Source organism: Lissotriton vulgaris, chromosome 6 (genome assembly GCF_964263255.1).
Source record: "Lissotriton vulgaris chromosome 6, aLisVul1.2, whole genome shotgun sequence".
Taxonomy (NCBI): Eukaryota; Metazoa; Chordata; class Amphibia; order Caudata; family Salamandridae; genus Lissotriton; species Lissotriton vulgaris.
In genome coordinates, this window is record NC_141694.1 from 420,412,536 (window position 1) to 420,433,546 (window position 21,011).

At 43.9% G+C, this 21,011-nt stretch overlaps 1 protein-coding gene across 5 annotated transcripts in view; it reads left to right on the forward strand.

Annotated features, from left to right (window-relative positions):
* MLIP (muscular LMNA interacting protein) overlaps positions 1–21,011 on the forward strand; it is a 1,527,370-nt gene that overhangs the window by 888,395 nt on the left and 617,964 nt on the right. For 4 of the 5 annotated variants that reach the window (XM_086926435.1, XM_086926437.1, XM_086926436.1 and 1 more), the window contains exon 4: positions 8,081–8,212. The exons of the other annotated variant lie outside the window; for it this stretch is intronic. In XM_086926435.1, the coding sequence (XP_086782561.1) occupies positions 8,081–8,212 (132 nt within the window). The remainder of the gene's footprint in view (positions 1–8,080; positions 8,213–21,011) is intronic. 5 annotated transcript variants of the gene reach the window in all.

Genomic DNA, 21,011 nt, shown 5'->3' on the forward strand with positions numbered 1-21,011 from the left:
CCGCTGTAATAATTTGAAATATGTCCTGGTGGTGGTTTGTGCTTTTTCCAGGTGGATAGAAGCATACCCACTGAAGGACAATACTGCCTTATCAACTGCCAAAATTCTTCTCAAAGAATATTTCCCTAGGTATGGCATGCCACGGATTGTATGGTCAGATAACGGAAGTGAATTTATAGGGAAAGTTATGCAGAGTGTGTGTGTAGGCCTAGGATTGAAACAAAAATTCCACAGTGCGAACCATCCCCAGTCAGCTGGTTTAGTGGAGGGTTACAATGGCACCCTCAAGCTGAAAATAGCTAAAATACAAGCATCCACAGGTTTAGCCTGGCCAGACGCACTTCCTTTGGCCTTGTTATCAACGAGAGCAACTGTACATTCTAGAGTAGGGCTTAGTCCATATGAAATCGTTTTTGGCCGCCCGGCAAATATCTGGGGTGTGCCAAGGCCTAAAGAATTTAATTCCATAGAATACCCTATGTTGATAGACTACCTTTACGACTTGACTGCTAAATTGAGTCTTATTCATCAACAGGTTTTCGATGCTTTGCCAAAGCCTCCGGAGAGTCCAGGGCATCAGCTGAAACCGGGAGATCTGGTTGTCATCAAGAACTTCGCGAGGACGAAGAACCTTCAGCCGAGATTTGTGGGGCCCTTCCAGATCCTACTGACAACAAGGACAGCAGTTCGTGTAGCCGGCCGCAAGCACTGGGTGCACGCATCGCATGTTAAGCGTGTACCCTTGCCGCTACCTTACGACGACTGGATAAAGAAGGGAATTGGTGCCTCCGAATCTGAAAGCACACCGAAGTTCACTCCTTTCAGCGATGCCGAATTGATTACTGACACTCCAAAACCTGACTCTCCTCCTGAAAAGACTCCTTTGAACACTGAACATTTGTCTCCAGCATCAGAAGAAACTTTGCTATCTGCGAACTTAAACTCTGCAACAGCTGCTAGTGATACACTATTTCCCGATCAGACAGTACCTGCGAAACAGAGATACAACTTGAGAAAACGAAAAATGGACAAATAAAGCAGGCAACTGCATATTGTGATTTTGATATATACATATTGAACTTTTGCCTTCAGCCAGGAAGTTTGCTATTGTTTATTGTTTTTTTAAAATTGCCTTGCCGTCTGGGTAGCCGTAGGGTCGTGGCTGTGTGCCTAGTTTGAATTTGCAGGGGTCTGACACAAGGTCGATCTTTCTGTTGGTTCTGGGAACTCCCAGGGCTGATAGAGGCATTTTCATCTACGTACACATCATCAGTGGTCGCGAGCGGATTGTAGAAGATGGAGCTTCCTGCGCTGCAACGAGAAAATGTGATTTATGTTCGCAGAAACAGACTTAATAGAATTCTTCATAGCAAATGCTTTTTGATGCAATGTGCCATTATATTTTTGATTATTTTAGCAACATTGGTGGGTGGAATCGTCTTTAGTATAAATCTGATTTTCGTGCCAGTTACTACAGTACCTCCCCTTGATCCTGCTACTTCTACTGTTTCTTCTATACACTCTTTTCATCCGTTTCCTGAACATGAGCAAGCCCGACGCTCAGAGTTCATTAACAACACTTTTGTACAGCTCTTGCACCAACACCAACTAGTAGTTAACACTACAGACTGCTGGGTGTGTGGCTTGATACCCCACACTATGGATAAAGGTATTCCCTATCTGGTGTTGCCTTTCAGCTATAATGGATCATTTCAGGCCCTTCAAACGATCTTTGCTTATGCCCTTGAGACCTATCCTCCACGTCCACCACGTTCCACTAGATATAACTCTGCCAATAAAGCTTTAGTCCAGGGAATTATTGACATGATCAAGGATGTCAATAATACTCCATCATACCCTAGAGACGAATTGCGAGTATATTTAAGTTGGAATACTTCAGAGTATCGTCTTAGTCTAGGAGAAAGCAAGCGTAAAAGCTCAACTCCAATCTGGGTCGTGCCACACCGAGGTCAGGTCTGTTTGCAAGGTAACGGGAGAAATCCAAGAGCTCAGCTGGGGAGGAGTGAGTGCGTTGAGACTTATGTGTTTCCGGCAAACTCTTCCCCTGCCTTCCTTACTGCTAGGGGTACCTACTTCATTTGTCGAGACAGGGCATATACATGGTTACCTGCCGACTTTTCAGGTTCATGCTATATTGCTCGATTGTTCCCTCCAACGTACACTGCTTCATCTGATTACCACAGAACCAGAGTAGCGAGAGGTGTCTTCAGCAAGGAAGATACTGCTGGTCAGGAAGCTGGAGACTTCTTCAAAGGCTTCCTTCCGTTCTGGGGGCCTATGGCCAATAGTAGAAACATACGTCAGCTAACACGGGTAGTTGAATCTACTATTACCGAAACTGCTGGTGCCCTTAGTAATTTGACAGCTGAGCTTCAGGCGGATAGACTCATGACATTGCAGAACCGTATGGTTCTAGATGTTATACTTGCAGACCGAGGTGGGGTATGCAGAATGATCCAATCGAGCTGCTGTGTCTTTATTCCTAATAATGCTCCAACAGTCTATGAGGCGATCTCTAAGCTACACAAGATTTCCGACTCTATACATGTAGAAGAGGGAAACTGGTCCTTTATGGAGTGGTTTTGGACTCTGATCTCAGCGTGGGGGTGGAAGGTTCTAATGGTCATCGGTGTCATTTTAGTATTCCTATTCTCATGCTGCCTGATTATCCAGTGTGGTCCTGCTCTGTGTAGTCTTTGTGCTGCAACCTGTTTTAGGAAACCACCTGCGTTTGGAGAAAAGGCACGAGAGAGGATGATGATACAACAGCATGTCACTGACCTGATGAGTATAGAACTAGACTCTGATATAGACTAAGTAATTGCCTATGTAAGGGCAAAAGGAGGGTCTGAGGTTCCGTGACGATTTGAACCCGTGTTTTCAATATTGTCGGAAATACATAATATTAGTATCAGCGAACCGCAAATGATCCATTTAGCATATCCTGGTGTTTTCGCTACGATACGAGCAAGAGCACTCCTGTTATGAACACATTTCTGATCTACCCACGGCATCCATCTTAGATCATGGTCGCCATTTTGTGTTTCTTGCCCTCACATATGCAATAACCTCTGATCACTTCATTTCGATTAAGGACACGTAGCCTTAGCCGGAGATTCACCTCTTTCATGACACGTGCACCTTAAACCAGATCACGCTGTAACTGCATGACTCGACAAAGGCTGCCTCCTCTGCCCGAGGCCAGCCCACCTGAACTGGTTCTCGTGTCCATTGTCCTGATCAAGATTAGGCGGCCGAAGCCGGTAGCCTTGCCCATTTACAACCCACAAACATCTCTTATCCCGCTTTCCTATCTTCTGCACCTGGCTCTGCTCCTTTCCTTCTGGGCCTTTATTAGGGGGAGGTAACGAAATTTACGATGAGGCGGTCCGGCTCTTGAATGCAATATTGACAAGGGATTGTGATGGACTAGTGGGAACCCCTCTTCGTAATGTTTAGCATCAGATATTATCGACAGTTCCTGTGTAACGCCAAATATTTATTGTTTGAGACACAAAGGTTTGGGAATGTACTAACATGTGAAATATTTGCCTGGAGCACAATTTTTAGTATATAAGGAGCAACCCTCTTTGTACAAATGGAACAGGCTCCTGGTTACTGCCTATGCGTAGTTTCTGTGACTTCTGTGTCCCTGCAGTAATAAACCTTTGGTCTTTGACGCCACCATCGAGAAGCCCGTGTTTCTGTTCATTTGCGCACCAAGGCAGGTGGAACTCCGGGGTCTTTGGGTGTTGTTCCCTGACACCTCTGGACGGAACCAAAAAGTCCAGAACTCCACCAGTCGCGGCCCAAGCTGCAGTCTCCTCCTTTCAGGGGCCAGAATCCCAGGGCGCCTCCGCTATGTGGCTGGGGCACCGTCCGCCAGGCCTCCGTTTGCTTCCCCACACTGTCTCCCAGCCGCTGGGCTGATCACCCCAGACGCCGCTCAGGCCTACCGTGTCGTTCCGCACTGAAGTCCGCCCCACTCTCCGGGTACTTCGTACACTCTGCTGCGTTGCTGTGGAGGTAGGTCCCCGAACCGTAGCTCACACTCGCCTTTTCTTCCTCCGGGCAGGATGGCAACCGCAGGGATAAGCACACATGTCTCGGATGGCCGCAGCACAAAATGTCCGTCTGAGTTCACCCCTCCAGTTTATGGCAGGTCTGTCTCAGCCAGGGGTCGCTGTGGTACCGAAATCTCGCCTACCACGTTGGGAGGTACAGCCCTGCCAGTAGCTTCAGCGCTCCTCCGCTCAGCGTTGCTCCCCCAGTGCCCTGCCGGCCCCCTCCATGCATAGCCGGCCCAGGCTCCGCAGTCTACCTCAAGATGGCGCACCGTCAGGATCGCCACAGTGCCACTCCTAGCCTTGGCATCAGATCTCACGGTCTCCGGTGCCCTCAGAGTTGCTCAGGCCTTCTGCTGCGTGGTCCCGGCCCCCAGCTTCTTAGACCTCCTGCTATTTGGCCGAGGTCTCTGGTTACCTCCCCTGGAGAGCCGCCAAGACCGTCGGCCCCCGGTCCACCAGCCAAACCGGCCCCTCAGCGGCCGCTCTTTCTTAGAGCCTGCCTATTACTTACCTTCACACGCTGCTCCGTGGCTCCAGGGTCACTCTACTCCGGACACTAAAGCCAACCGCTGCAATAACGGCCCAATAGCCAGTGCTGAATCAGGCCGTCGGCGGGAGCTTCGGAGTTGAGCGTCCGTTCACGCCACCATCTTAACCACGCCCTTGATTTTATTTTAATTGTGTTTAATTTCCCCACAACCATTCCGCAACACCCCCTGTTATTGCCCCGTGACCCCTCGTACTAGCGAGCAATCCCGGCCTCTACTGAATCTGAAAAGAAGCTTAGAGCCTGCCTATTACTTACCATTGGTTGGCTTATACATAACTCTTGTTTCCTTGCTTTTGATTGGTTTTCGCCTCCTGCTCCTTCTTGCTTCCTCCCTGAGCTTCCGCATAGTGTCTGCCATAGAGCGTGGACCTAGTACAGCTTCCCTTCTGTGGCCAGTTTCTGTCCAGTGGCTGCATGATCCTAAAGATACTTTAAAACAACTTTTGCACTTGAACTCTTGAAGAACCCATTTCTCTGCAGCCCATGTGCCACTCTGCTCCTGCTCCCTGGTGTTGCTTTAAACTCTCCTGCCTCTGACCACTGACCATTGTTCATGCTCCCCCACTCATTATTTTAATATCCCTGACTTCATGAAGCATTTAAAAATAGGCTAGTTGCCAGTGTGCAGGGCCAGACTGGGAACAGAAACCGGCCCTGGAAAACTGCTGGGGGGCAGCCAAGCTGTTTTGTTACAGTGGCCTGATATTGCTGGCCCATTAAAAAAAACGGCCCTCCAGTGGCTCAACGCTGGCCCCCACCCTAGCGGCCCACTGGGGAAATGCCTGGTGCCAGCTATTGCCAGTTCGTCCCTGCCAGTCTGAAGCACTATATAAAGAACTGGTTTTAAATATGACATCCCATCAACCATTGTTGGTGCGCCCTCCCTCCCCGCAAGCGCTATGTAAATCCTGTTACAATACAATACAATTTATCCGAGGTATACAACATAGAGTCATCTGTTACATTTTTCTATTTCCATACAGTCCAAAAGAGATGAATATTAATACAGTATAATTTTAGCAAAACAAGTAACCCAGTAAAGTAGTAAAGAATAGTGATGGACATACCCTCCACAATGAGAAAAACACTGTTTTCCTTAGAGATCCCTCACCCACCAGGTTGCCCATTGGTGGCATGTTTCATCATTGGGGTCCTTCCCGATCCACTGAGGATCAAGCCTTTGACCAGACGAGATACGTAGGAGCAATTTTCGGTATTTGTCTATGATGAAGATGAAGTTATGGGAGGGGAGACCAGCAGAGCTTGCTCCCATGTGCTCATGATGGTACATCCAGGGAAAGAGTCCTCATAAGCTGAAGGACTAGAAATTCTTGTGGTGCAGAGGGACGCTGGGTAGTGAGTGGGCTGCAGTCGGGTGACCTCACGTTTCTTTCAATGTTATAATAAGGCTTTTAGGGCCCGATGTAGGTAGCCCTTTACCGATCCGAATCGGCCGAAAATACCGATTTTCGGCCGTTTCCGATCGGTAAAGGGCTACCGAGATGTAGGGGCACATTTTCGGTAATTTTACCGAATCGGTATCATTACCGAATCGGTAAATTTACCGATTCGGTAATATGTACCGAATCAGTAAAATAATTACCGATTCGGTAATATTTACCGATTCGGTAAAATTACCAAAAATGCAATGTAGGTAGGCAATGTACCTTCTGCACATGGCTTACAGAATCGGTATTTTACCATGGAATACAAATCCATGGTAAAATACCGATTCCGGTGTGCATGCACATGTGTGCATGCACACCTATGTCATGTGACAGGCAGACCTGCCCTTAGGGCAGGTATGCCTGCCACATGGCACCTGTGCCTGTTTTGGGGTGCCAGAGGGTGTCAAAGTGACACCCCCTGCACCCTTGTGAATTCTTTAATTACCGATTCGGTAAATACCGAATCGGTAATGCCTAATCATTCCTATGGGCTTCAAAGCCCATAGGAATGAATGGGCATTACCGATTCGGTATTTACCGAATCGGTAATTAAAGAATTGTTAAGGATTCGGTAGCAAATCCAGATGTTGGGACCTACATACCATTTACCGATTTTGAAATACCGAATCGGTAGGATTCGGTATTTTAAAATCGGTAAATGGCATTTACCTACATCGGGCCCTTAGTGAGGTACAAAGGGGGCTTTTCATAAATCAACTTGAATGCCATGGAACACAGGGGCATATTACCAAGCAATAGCGATAATTATCGCTATTGCTTGGTTAGCGTGAAAAAATTATCGCCGAGCTGCGGCGATGTTTATCGCAGATAAACCTTGGTATTACCAAGGTTTCTCGCAAATGCGATAAAAATCGGCCAAAATGCATGAATATCGCTGAAAAGTCAGCGATATTCATGCATTAGCAAGCTAATGTTCTTAGCCATGTTATCCACCTACCATTGGATAACATGGCTAAGAACTGCTCAGGGCAGGTGTTAGCTTTTGGAGATATTCGCGCTTAGCGCGAATATCTCCAAAAGTTGATAATAGGAGATAGCGATGTTAGCGACTGTTTCCAGTCGCTAACATCTTGGCACGCCCACTTTGCATGTCATTAGTGATAAATATCACTGACATGCAAAGTGGGGCCCAAGATGGTTGCTATCTCCTACTAGCTGTCGCTAACTGGTGTTAGCGACAGCTAGGTAATGGGGAGATAATTTTATCTCCCCTTTCTTGGCTTTTAAAGCCAAAAAAGCAGAGATAAACCCCCTTGATAATATGCCCCACAATTATTTACTGCGCCCTGGACTTGGCACAAAGTAAATATGCTGCTTCCAGTAAAGGGAGGAGTATGAGCCTCAGGAGGGCAAGGAGGAGAGCAAAAGATTGAATCTCATACTTGTAATTAACCTTTTCAGGCAGGGAAAGAAATGCTTCACTGTTGTTGGAGCTACTGCATTGATTAGGGTCTAGTCTGTAAAATGGAACCAGAGGACTCTTCTTTCAAATACTGAGTAAGAGTTTTGTGACTGCTGTAACTGAGCTGGTGGTTGCTAGATGAATGTTGCTGCTAAGAATCATTGGCAGGTGTTTAGCTGAGTGGGAAGATATTACGAAACCAGGATGAAAGAATGTGGGTAGGAATGGAACTTGTAATAAAAAATTATCTTGTGATGCAAATAAGAAAAGCACATCCACTATGCCCTTCTTTGCTACAATAAAAATGCTTTAAATACGTTACCAAGTGATACTGTGTCTTAACACGAGATGAGACAGCAGCTTCTTCGCAAATTACGAAAACGTCTGAAAAATGACTTTTTTTAGTAGGAAGGAAACACCATTCTTGGCCAATGGCGCGGAAACTACTATTATATTATGTACAATACCGCAATAAACTCAATGACTCGATTATGGTTTTCATTATATATGTGTACACTGCCCGTTTTCTTTTCTTTATTTCGCATCATATGAGTGTATGCTTGTGTTTTAGGTTTCATCGGATGAGTATCGAATAAACCCTTTGGCATTCACATTTGTGCCATCAGTGGGAAGGCTTCCAGCCCATTCCCAAGTTGCAGAAACCCCTAAGTCCATTTTGAAAGTTTCAAAGGAGCCAAAACCGGTAAGACAGCAAGATTGTCAGGTATTCTGTGTTTCACTTCTAATATTGTTTTATATGTTTATGGAAAAACGTATCCTACTTTCGAATGCTGATAAAACACGACTCAGTTATTGCTTTAATGATCTGTGTGACGATTGGCTGGGATGGCTGTCCTAAGGTGGTACATTCAATTATTGCTCACTCACCCTAAGACGACAGTGGGACGGTCTCTATGACCAGGGGCCCAGTGGAAGACTGGACTTCAGGTTAAAGGTTTTCGATGGGGTCAGCTGTGGATACGCTGTCGGAAATGCTCACTTATATATCGTTAAATGTGGTGGGAGATTGCTAATTTTGTAGTTGCCCTAAATTCACAAACTAAAACCGATCCTATAAAACTGGATCTGCCACAAATAGCACACATTTAGGCAGAGAATTGTAAAGTGACACCTGATGTGGAAGTGGCGATTAATAAATACTTGCCTCTAATTTGACTCAGCAACTGAACATAATGGTGAATTTACATTGACTAGAAAGTATCCATAGTGAAATATTCCTCACTTTTTAGGTTGAGCAATTGAGACCTCTTGTATATACTTTAGTACAAACTTATATACTTTGCTATATACGTATATGTGTATGTACTTTGTGGGCTCTGGAGATCAGCCCTACGACTTGTCTGCTTCTGCTTAGGGACTTTTTTGTTCTGTTCAACTGCCTCTATTTAACTGTCTTGATAGAAAACGACCAGCAGAGGTCAGTAAAATACCAGAATCACTTTAGCATTCTCTAGATTCAGTCCATAGAAATTGTCTTCCACGAGCACCCATAGACAATAATACTTTTTTCAAATCTTGTATTTTCAGTGATATCACCACAGAAGGCCCTGAGTTTATATGAAAAACAGAGCTTTGGACTATACCATATCCCGCTGAAAGGCAATATTTCTCTCATTGCGTGTTCCCATACCTGGTGTGTCACACAGTTCGGTGCTTACTTTCTCTCCATTTTAAAAAACTGTAGATGTTTCAGTACCCAGGCTAATGTGCTGCATAGCTAAATACATATAAGGTCCCAAAGGCGAGACCGATTGCATTGCAAATGCTTTTTTTAGTATTCCTGACCGACCTTTCCGCCATAGTGTGTTGGGGGTTTGGTTTCCTCATTATCTTTTGCATGAATTGTGGTAAAACAGTTAATTCTTCAGTACATAAACTATGGAGAGTTGATTATGCAATTCCACAGGATCCAAAACTTTTCAAATCGTATATATCTTCTTATTTCGGTTTATGTTTCCACTGCATCTTCAAAGCAAATGATCAGTCATGTGTTATTTATATGAATGTGCTTTGAAGGAGAAGGGGATGCATCAGATCTATTGAAACCTCGCAGTCTTTACAAAGCAGAGCTACACAAATACACACCCAGCATTTGTGTTCAGTGACACTGAGTTTACAGGATCACAAAGCAGAGGGAATATACAAATATAACTTGTTCAGGTTCAAGACGGCAATATTGAAAACATAACATAACACTTGATAAACATGCAAATTTGGATTTATTATTTATTACGGAGACTTGGGCGGATGCAGCTTCAGACTCTGATTTGGCTGTAGCCATTCCAGAAGGGTTTGCTATGTATAGAGCGGATAGAGAGAGGAAACGAGGGAGAGGTTTAGCAATTATAACTAGGGACAGTTTTAGGGTAAAGAGCTCGGAGAAGGGCAGCAATCCAAATTGTGAAACGCTTTTGTTTCAAATTATGCTCACAAATAATTTCACTTTCAATGGGCTACTAATCTATAGGCCCCCCAGTGCAAAGAGCCCACTGGTTGATTCACTTAGCCCTTTCTTAGAATCAAGTCTAGCTAGCACTGACTACACCATTATGGGTGATTTTAATTTGCACCTGGAGAAAGATGGTGATCCTAAGGTAGCATCTTTTAAGGATGCGTTAGCCAATTTCTCCTTAGAACAAAAGGTTTTTGTAGACACTCACTGCGCAGTTCACTCATTAGATGGGATTTTTTCCTCCTGTCAGTGGTTAAATAACATTGACACTCTTTTGGTCCCCTGGTCTGACCACAAGGTAATTATGTTCTCATTAGAAATCAGGGAAAGCACTGGAAGGCCGGTGGAAAAGCTTAGGCAGGCCACATACCCTGATTGGGCAAAAACGGACTCTCAGGTTCTTATAGATAATCTACAGGGATCTTATCCCGACCTTGGTCCAGAGAGCAATATAGCCTGTGAGCAATTTAATGATTGGATAAAGGCAGCAGTGCAGGTGGCTGTCCCACGAAGGAAAGTGACCTTCAAGAAGAAAATTCCATCGCAGCCTTGGTTCTCGGAAGCACTGAGAGCGCAAAAACAGAGTTGTAGAAGGGCAGAGAAAAAATGGAGGTCAAACTACGATATCAAGCATAAAGAAGATAATAAAGTAGCTTTAGGCACGTATAAAAAGTTGATCATATCAGAAAAAAGCAACTACTTTGTGCAAAAAATTAATGACTCAAAAGGATCTAGTAAAGCCCTTTTTTCTACTGTCAAAAAACTAGCAAAAATTGATAACACCAGTATAGAGACAATTACAGCGGACTTCTGTAACACACTGGGTGAATTCTTTGTGAATAAGGTTTCCTTGGTTTTTAACTCTTTTAAGACTCACCTCTCAAACAATGTAGATCTGGTTATCTCCGGCCCAATAAAAGCCTCGGAGGACCTGTTGCAAACCCCAATGTTTCATTTTTCCCCACCTACCGTAGAGCAAATTATAAAGGAAGTGAACTCTACAAGTTCAGGCAGTCCAATGGACCCCTGTCCGCCGAAAGTAATGCAGCTTTTTCCAGAACTACTCAGTTCCCTTCTGACGAAGTTCTTCGCACAAATTATAACTCAGGGATTTTTCCTGATGTCTGGAAAAAGATATCAATAAGGCCGCTCCTGAAAAAATCGAATCTGGATAATGATGAGCCCAGCAGCTACAGACCCATAGCAAGGATCCCATTTGTGGCAAAAATACTAGAGAAGCTACTAAATAAACAGTTGTCTCGGTACATAGGAGAGGGTGGAGGGTTAGATCCCTCTCAATATGGATTCCTGGAGGGACATGGCACGGAAACAGCTCTGCTGACGGCAGTTGAAGAACTCAGGAGGCTGCTAGACAAAGGAGGGAACGCCGCCTTAGTATTATTAGATCTATCGGCGGCCTTCGACGCGGTCAGCCATGAAATACTCCTGGCCCGCCTAGCAGAAGTAAGGGTCCATGATTCTGCAATATCTTTCCTTGCATCATACCTTCGAAATAGAACTTTCTCTGTTGAGTTGGGTGAGGCAAAGTCCAAATCATTTAGCTCACCTTGTGGGGTACCCCAGGGGTCTGCATTAAGCCCTACCCTTTTCAATATATTTGTAGCTCCGCTGGCAAAAATCATAAGGGAATGTGGCTTTACCCCAGTATCTTATGCTGACGACACCCAGATAGTGGTGTCTATCAGTAAGGAGGTGAATGAGACAGCAACAAAATTTAAACATTGTATGTCACAGGTCAGTCAGTGGATGATGGACAACTGTTTAAAGTTGAATGGTGACAAGAGTGAAGTGCTGGTGCTGGGAGGTAATGATGACATCTGGTCTCCCGCCTGGTGGACGGACAATCTGGGGAGTTGCCCAGACCCAGTAGACAAAGTAAGGAATCTGGGAATGACCCTAGACATCAAGCTTTCTTTTAATGCTCAAGCAAACAAACTTGTATCCACAGTTTGGTTTATTCTAAAGATGATAAAGAAACTATTGCCTTACATACCAGACGATACCCGAAAAACAGTGGTGACGGCATTGGCATTGTCTAGATTAGATTATGGCAATGCCTTGTACGCTGGAGCCAGAAAACACATTTTAAACAAGTTGCAACGCCTACAGAATGCAGCTGCGAGGCTGCTGCTCGGTATCCCCAAATATGAGCCAATTACATCTAAACTAAAACTCTTGCATTGGCTCCCAGTGGAAAAGAGGGTGTTTCAAATCACTGTGCCTGGCATATAAGGCTGTTCAGGGCTTAGGCTCACAGTTTCTGCGAACTAACTTGAAATTGTATGAACCAGGCAGGATGCTTAGGTCAAGGCAATTGAAATTAATTAGTATCCCAAAATTCAGACGAACCAATTGGGGTGGGAGAAATTTTCTGGTACATACAGCGCGGGCATGGAACCGGCTGCCACTTGGTATAAAAGAAAGTCCAACACTGGCTTTATTTAGAAAGGCAGTGAAAACTTGGCTTTTTATGGCTGACTGTTAAGGGAGTTATGTTTCCATCGTTGAGGCCTGCTATCTGTCCTAGCGCCAAGACGCCTTCAGGCAATCGCGCGCTGTATAAGTTGATAAATCAAATCAAATCAAATCAAATGCATGATGACATCCCTCCAAACTAATGATATAACTAGGGATGTGCTTTTCTAGGAGACTGGGTTTGTGTTGAGAAGTAGGAAGTAGTGGCGCTCTGCGCAGTATGATGTTGTAGTTGAGATCGTTGTGCGGTAGGCACGCGGTGCAAAGAAAGGACAGGGGAACACAAACCCTTCGTAAAAAAGGCCCCTGAAATGATCTAGGCAGGCCAAGATCAACTGAAAATGAGAACAGATCCTGTACACACGCACGTTCAGTTGCTAATCCCAGTGTCGTGCCTGGGTTTCTTTACTCATCAAGGGTGAAATACTACGAAAAAGGAAGCGAGGAATGTCAATGATTGGTGTGAATAAAGTTTTTATAAGTCAAACAATAGACAGTACAGTAAGGAGGTAGCCAGCCGACACGTGTTTCGTCAAACCGTGAAGGAGGTGTAACTCATCAGGGCTGTAGGGCTATGCGGTAGGAAGAAATCTTGTAGATGAGATGCGGTGGAGAAATGACTCTGACCGCAAATGCGCAGGCGGTGAAACCGCCAAGGAGAGGTAGCTTGGGTCGGCAAGGGTAACAGGGCCGGTGGCGTCCTGGGAACCGACTCTGAGCTTGGAGGGGAGCGCACGCGATAAGTGTGAATGGCAGGGTGTGTCCTGGTGATGGATAACTAGGGATATGCACCAGAGTAGTTGAGCAAATTCAAGAGTGTCTCCCTTAATGAGGTTTCTTGGACTTCATCCAATTTTGCCTGGATTTCCACTGGAACGATGTTTCATGAAAAGTCAGAAAGGACAGCTGGGTTGTGAGGTGGTTCCTGCCATGACAAACCAGAAGGCAACTATGGGGAAAAGAGGGAATGCTAGGCTAAAGGAGACGGCCTGACTAGAGGGGGAGGCAGAGGATATTTCAACATGAAAAGACAACATGTTCATTTGGGATAAATAAGATCTATTCCTAAGAGCTGAAGCCTGTTATTTCCATGAATGACAACCTGTATTTTCTTTCCACAATGCCAGTTTTATTTTCGGTGCATACATGTTTAACCTCTATATTTCTACTTATCATTTTAACCAAATGCTGCCTTGCACAACTGCCCCACATGGATAGATTTTTATTTTCAATCCCATTTAATATCAACTGGAAATACAAGCATAGCCCATCAATGGCATTGATTTTTACTGATGTTATACGGTCGATAGCCAGACTTATGTTGAGAAAGCTCACAAAGTTTTGCCCATCCCACCACTACACAATGGAGAGCCTCAATTATGTCACACAACACAACATATGTCAGGGTTTTGGCCACTAATATGCGACTGACACCTTTAATTATGTTAAGCACCTCCTTATTATATTAACAACTGGTCACTATTAAGCAAGGATAGCCATATTGTTGTAAAGACGTTACACAAGGAGCCACATATGGGATACTACTATGCCAGATATTGCCAGAACATTGATAACAAGCATTTGCAATGCACTAGGTCTCACATTCAAGTGAGTTTGAGCTATTGGCATTGTAAATGACAATGCCTTTTATTTAGGTTTTGGTTTTTAACCCCTTCACTGCTAGGACTTACCCGTGCTAAGATTTTTTGGGCTATTTGGGGTAGTGCACGTTTAGGTCCCTGTACATTTTTGACCACATAAGGTATCCAGGCCAAATTTTTGACTTTTTTTTCAAACCTCACAGGGATTCTTAAGGTACCCAGGGTTTGTGGAATCCTTAGGAGGGGACCCAGAAATTAGCCAAAATACAGCTAAATGTTTTTTTTGGGAAAAATGTGAAATAAGGGCTACAGATGAAAGCGTCCGGTTTTTTACACCCACCCTGCGTTCCCCAAAGTCTTCCGAGAAAAAAGGTACCTCACTTGTTTGGGAAGGCCTAGTGGCCGCGACAGGAAACGGTGCAAAACGCAAAGTGGACATACCACAATTTCACAGTGAAAAATTACCCTTTTTTGGCAAAGTACCTAGCTGTTGTTTTGGAACCCTAGCTCTGCCGGTACCTAGGGAAACCTAGCAAACCTATACATTTTTTAAAACTAGACACCCAGAGAAATCCGGGATGGGGTGACTTGACTGGCTCACACCGGGTTCTGTTACCCAGAATCCCTTGCACACATAACAAATTGTCCAAAAAAACACTTTTTCCTCATATTTCTGTGGTGAAAAGTTCTGGAATCTGCATGGATCTACAAATTTCCACCCACCTTGCGTTCCCCAAAGTCTTCCAATAAAAATGGTACCTCACTTGTGTGGGAAGGCTTAGTGGCCGCGACAGGAAATGGTGCAAAACGCAACATGGACACACCACAATTTCACAGTGAAAAATTACCCTTTTTTGGCAAAGTACATAGCTGTACTTTTGGAACCCTAGCTCTGCCGGCACCGTGGGAAACCTAGAAAACCTATTCATTTTTTAACACTAGACACCCTGGGCAATCCAGGATGGGGTGACTTGACTGCCTCTCACCAGGTTCTGTTTCCCAGAATCCCTTGCAAATCTAAACAATTGTTTTTAAAAAAACAAATCTTCCTCACATTTCTGTGGTGGAAAATTCTGGAATCTGTGTGGATCCACAAATTTCCACTCACCAGAAGTTCCCCAAAGTCTTCAGAGAAAGCCAGTACCCCCCTTGTGTTGGTAGGCCTAGTGCCCGTGACAGGTGACTGCTGAAAACGCAATGTTGACACACCACAAATTCACAGTGAAAAATCAGACTTTTTTGGCAAGGTGCCTAGCTGTAGTTTTTTAACCCTAGCTCTGACGGCACCTAGGGAAACCTAGCAAACCTATAAATTGTTTAAAACTAGACACCCAGGGGAATACAGGATGGGGTGCCTCTTACCAGGTTCTGTTACACAGAATCCCTTGCAAACCTAAATGATTGTCAAAAAAACACATTTTCCTCACATTTCTGTGGTGAAAAAATCTGGATCTGCGTTGATCCACAAATTTCCACTCACCCCACATTTCCCCAAGTCTTCTGAAAAAAAAGGGTACCTCACTTGTGTGGGTAGGACTAGTGCCCGCCTGGTTTTGCAAGGGGGGTCCCATGAGTGTTTTTGGCCCCGGGCTTGGAAACCATCTAGGGAAACCTACCAAACCTACACATTTCTGAAAACTAGACACTCAGGGAAGTCCAGCGATGTATGGCTTGCTTGGGTCCCCCAAAGTTTTCCTACCCAGAATATCCTGCAAACCTCAAATTTAGCTGAAAAAAATCACTTCTCAAATTTCTGTGTGGGAAAGTTCTGGAATCTATGTGGATCCACATATTTCCTCCCACACAGCCTAAGAATGGGTACCATTAGAAAGGGGAGATTCGTCCCTTTCCAATAATACCTCTCCCGTCTTTCTACGTGCCCAGGGAGCTGAGATAGCCCACTGAGCACATAGAAAGTGAAACTGAAATGAGCCTAAAGGCTCATTTCAGTTTTGGTTTCTCTGCAATGACAACAGCGTGACGTGTGCGGTGATCGTCATTGCAGAGAAACCAGGGAGGGGGCCTCGGGAGCTGGGGAAACTCTTCCCCAGCTCCTGAGGCTTTGGGGGAAAGAAGGAAATCCCTCTGCTGTCTGCAGCAGAGGTACTTCCAGCCCCTGTCCTCATGACGGAATTGTTTCGTCATGAGCACAGGGGCACCGATGCTCATGACGGAACCATTCCATCACGAGCATCGAAGGGTTTAAAACATAAATAAAAGGCATTGTCATTTACAATGCCAATAGCTTAAACTTGTGTAAATGCGAGACCTTTGCATTGCAAATGCTTGTTGTATAGTGTAGTGATATTGCCCATAGGCCCAAGATTTAAAGGGCCAAGATTTTGGTAATAACGAAAATAAGACACTGAGCATTAGATTATGGCATGGAAAAGGACAAGAACTAGAAGGGATATTGGGGTAAATTAAAGAGTAGGATAGACAGAAATAAAGGAACATTTAACAGCATGTGTTTATAGATAGTATGTGACTGCAAGTGCCAATTCAGAAATCTTTCTTCCGATGCACTAAGAGCTTAATCTACAGTGACTCAAAAATCAAAGAGGATAAATGAGATAACATTTACCAGTCAGTAGGCAGTCTGAGAAACTGGCCTCTGCTGCCACACATTCCTTCTTTAAAATCTATTTGAGCTTATGCTCAAGACCTACATGAATGTAAGGTATTATATGAAAAATAAGTCCTTTAAATTCAGTTAGGATTCCTCACATTTGATATAAAACTTGTTTGAGCAGGTGGGCTTTGAGCTAACTAGCGGTCAGGACCATTATACAAATTCAAGCATGCCGCTGTGGTGTTTTCCAATTAAATATGAAATTGCCCTAGAAGTTTTAACACATCAGATATCTAGCAAAAAGTGGAAATATGTAGTGGCACTTCCATGTAGAGTGCTGATGAAGTCACTGTGCTCCTTGTAAGGCGGGTTTTAACTGTGTTGTAAGAGGTTAAAAAAACTGGGATACAAACAATCTCAGGGCGCTCCTCACTTTATATCAGGGATAAGTGTGTTCTTCGTACTCAATCTAATTTAGGTGCATCTAGAGGAAGGGCATGTATCCAACACCCCAATTTTTCTGTTACACACAGAAATGAACAGTAATGCATACCTCTGAGCACTCAATTAAATAATATAAACTAGTATATCCAAATATATTTGTACTCCAAAATATTCAGCAGACCACAAAATTCAAATTCCAAATAACATTTAGTCAGCCAATGTCTCTTGGTCGTCTTCAGAGTTTATTCCAAAGTTCCAGGTAAGTTCCAAATTCCAGAAAATAATCTTCAATACATCAATTCAATGCGGATAATAATGTTGCCAACACGTGTTTCGTCGTGTGTAAATTTCACACATAGACTTCCTCAGGGCTGAAAAAACTTATTTCAATCCTCTCTTGTATATCTGACCTCCTCTCCAGTGTTAGCTTGGCACAATGTCTACATATGTCGTGAAATATATCTTCACGTGTAATATAACGCTCTCTAAATCAAAGTCATTCCACTCCAATCCTGCGTATCTGTATGTAGGGGCGCCTCGTCTCTGATTTGTTCAGCCAAGTCCCCAATCAAATCAGTTGCAAGTAAATAGCGTCTCTGTTTACAGCTGTAGTCACATTAATGACATGGGACCGAGGGGTAATCAGTTTCGGTTCTATCCAACCTCGAAACGTCCCAACGTCGACGACGCCGACGTACAGCGAGGACACTTGCTGCTGGTACACGGGTTGGGACGTTTCGAGGCTCCGGGTTCATGGCAGCAGATTAGGCTGTGAAACAGATGCAGGAGTTGGTGCTGTATAACCCACATCGGTACTTACCTCTGCTCATTTCTTCTATTTTTCAACAATTTTGCAGGGGGGGTAGGGAGAAGACAAGGGGCAACGGGAGTGCTGGCAGGGGAGGGAGAAGGCACGGACAATGATAGTGCAGGTAGGGGGAGTGGGAGAAAGGCCTGATAAGGTACGGACCACAGGAGTGGAGGCGGGGGAAGGGAGGGGGGAGTAGAAAGAACCTCATTAAAGAACATAGTGCTCACAGTCTAAAGCAAGCATGTGCAATGCAATAGGACTCACATTTACGTGAGACCTATTGCATTGCTAACCGGAGTGCGGGCGGGAGACAGGGGGCCAGAAGGCATGAACAATGGGAATGCGGGGGCGAGAAGGCATGGACTGCAGAATGGGGGAGAAGGCACGGGCAGTAAGAAAACCACATCGAAGAAAATAGTGCTCACAATCACTTCACTTCACTTCATAAAGCTTTATTCAGTTAGTGTAAAACCAACCATAAAAGCACATAGATAATAATACATCATTATACAAGATTAAATAATTTAGGACAGAGATAATTAAAATAAAATATCATACTTTTTCTTGCATTCATAGACTTGAGTAGAAAAGTAGCAGTAAAAAAGCAAATGTTGGGTTCCTGCATCATAAAAAGCAGCCTCATCGCTGCATCCACGTTAAAAATACCCTATTTTAAAAACATAGGTTTCAAGTAAGCAATGCGATAATTCATATAAAGATTACAAATAAGAAGAAAGTGCACTGTACATTGTTTAGTTTGACCATCACAAGGGCATGGACCTACCGGGTGCTTTTTAAGATGTGGAAAAGCTACCAGGTGGTGCATCAGCCCAAACCTTAATCTGGTAAAAACATATCTATGTGAAATTCTTGTCACCTGTCTCAAATATGTCTGGAATCCTTCTAAAACTAGATATCTGTTATAGAACATGCAAGTCATTAGTTGCCCACTATTATCGGACCGTCTTTTTGCTCTATGTAACAGAAGCGTGTTTTTCAATACAGTTTGGGGCATCTCTGCTGCAGCGTGAGGATGAACTAGAATATTTAAATCATAAATTTCTTTAAAACTATGTACAATGTACTTTAGCCAGGGTATCATAAGATAGTTATACAATTCAAGGCAATCTATATTTATTAGTCTGTTAAAAGCAGTCTCCTCTTTTTGCCAAATGGATCGCCAGATTATTAAAGGTCTTAAAGCTATCAGATCTGACAGATAGCTAATCCCGACTTCTCTGTGGATTAGTTCTGTTGAAGCGGAGGTTGGTAAACATAGCAGTTTTTTGAGGAAATTATTTTCCTCAATTTGTAAACTGCTTTTGGAATAATGTCCCCATACCCCGGCCCCATAAAGTGCGATCGAAACGCATCTGGACTGATAAATCTGCATCATGTCCCTTACGCGTCTGTCGCCTAGTTTAGCTGCAAATCTGAAAACTCCGTGGGCACTTTTAGCCATTTTAGCCCAAACATTTGTTATTTCACGTTCTATCTCTTGAATAAGTAATCCCTAGATAGCAAAATGTATCCACTTGTTGGACTTTCTGTCCGTCTATAAAAAAAGGATACAGCTTATTACGACCACTACCACAGACCATGGTGTAGGTTCTAGCCTTGTCTGATGCCACATCTCAAATTAAATTTAGGTGTACACTCCCCTCTAACGCCATACCGAACAGAGGTCTGTAGTTTTTCGTACAGCCATGCTAAAAAGTATATTATTTCCTATGGGGCCCCGAGTTTAAGTAGCGTTCGCAATAAAATTGAATTATCTACCAAATCAAACGCACTACTTAAATCTGCAAAACAAAGGAAGAGGAAGCCTTGTTTGGTACAAGTATATTTCCCAATTATTAAGTCTAAGTTTATGCACTGTTCAAGTGTTCCTCTGCCTTTCCTGAAACCATATTGAGTGTTAGCTAAAATCCCGTTGGTCTCTGCTCACTCTTCTAACCTAACTAACAGAATCCTACTCATAATTTTAACGGATGAGTCAAGAAGGGAAATTGGACAATAATTTCTAGCATCCGATTTATCCCCCTTCTTATAAATAGGAATAATGATGGATTCTCCCCATGTAGGTGGGACTCCGTTACTTACAGCAGCATTAAAAACAATTGTTAATAAGGGACCCCATAGTGCAGGGACAGCTTTATAGACATCAATGGTTACCCCATCCGGTCCCTCTGCCTTTCCTCCCTTACTTACTTTGATGCCCTGTTCCACTTCATCTAGAGTGAAGTTTACCAGTACTGTTGGCCAAGGACCGGTATTGGCACTAGGAACATAGCTTGCTTTAAATATACCAGAGAAATGGGTTACCCAAGCCTCACTGCTTACATGGGACAGTAACTCTGGGACCAGATCATCTTTTAAAAATGGCGAGTTAACTGTCGGCCAGAGCAATTGACAATTTGATGTCTCTGCCGCCTGTGTGAGTTTGTACCATGCCTCTTGTTGCAACTCCTTTCTTCTCCGCTTAAGAGCCAATTTATAATCTATTCTTAAATTAGCTATAAGCGTTGGGTCCATCGGTCTAGTCATTAACGCCTGCTTTAACTGTGTAAGCAAAGTGGTACAAGCATGGTCAAACCATCCCGTGTTATGGATGGTTCCCCTGTTACCAGACCGTCTAAAAATGGTATCTACAGAATGATGAATTTTTATTAAATTCATTCAAATCGATGCAGGCTCACTAATATTATTCAAATTGTCATTTACCTCCATAGAACAATCTGTTACGATATTTTTTAACACTTTGTCCGCATTCTCCCCTTTCCATTTTATCCTAGTGCCATTTGGCCTATGCCGTTCAATGTTACCCACATTTCTCGTAATATTAAAAGACCTGGATTCCCAGATTACAGTTGTTAAGATAATACAAGAACAGCGTCCACCTTGTCTGACCAAGGTGCCCAGGGACAGTTGACCCCCGCCCTATATGACTAGAGCAGCCATGTTCAGAAAAAAACTTGTGCTTTGCCAGTTGTTTACCTTTTCTGCTAATCCCGGGAGCAATCTATTGACAAGCTTGCACAGCACTACTCCGTTTCTGACTGATGACTCTAGGAACGCAGGATTGGAGTGGAACGACTTTGATTT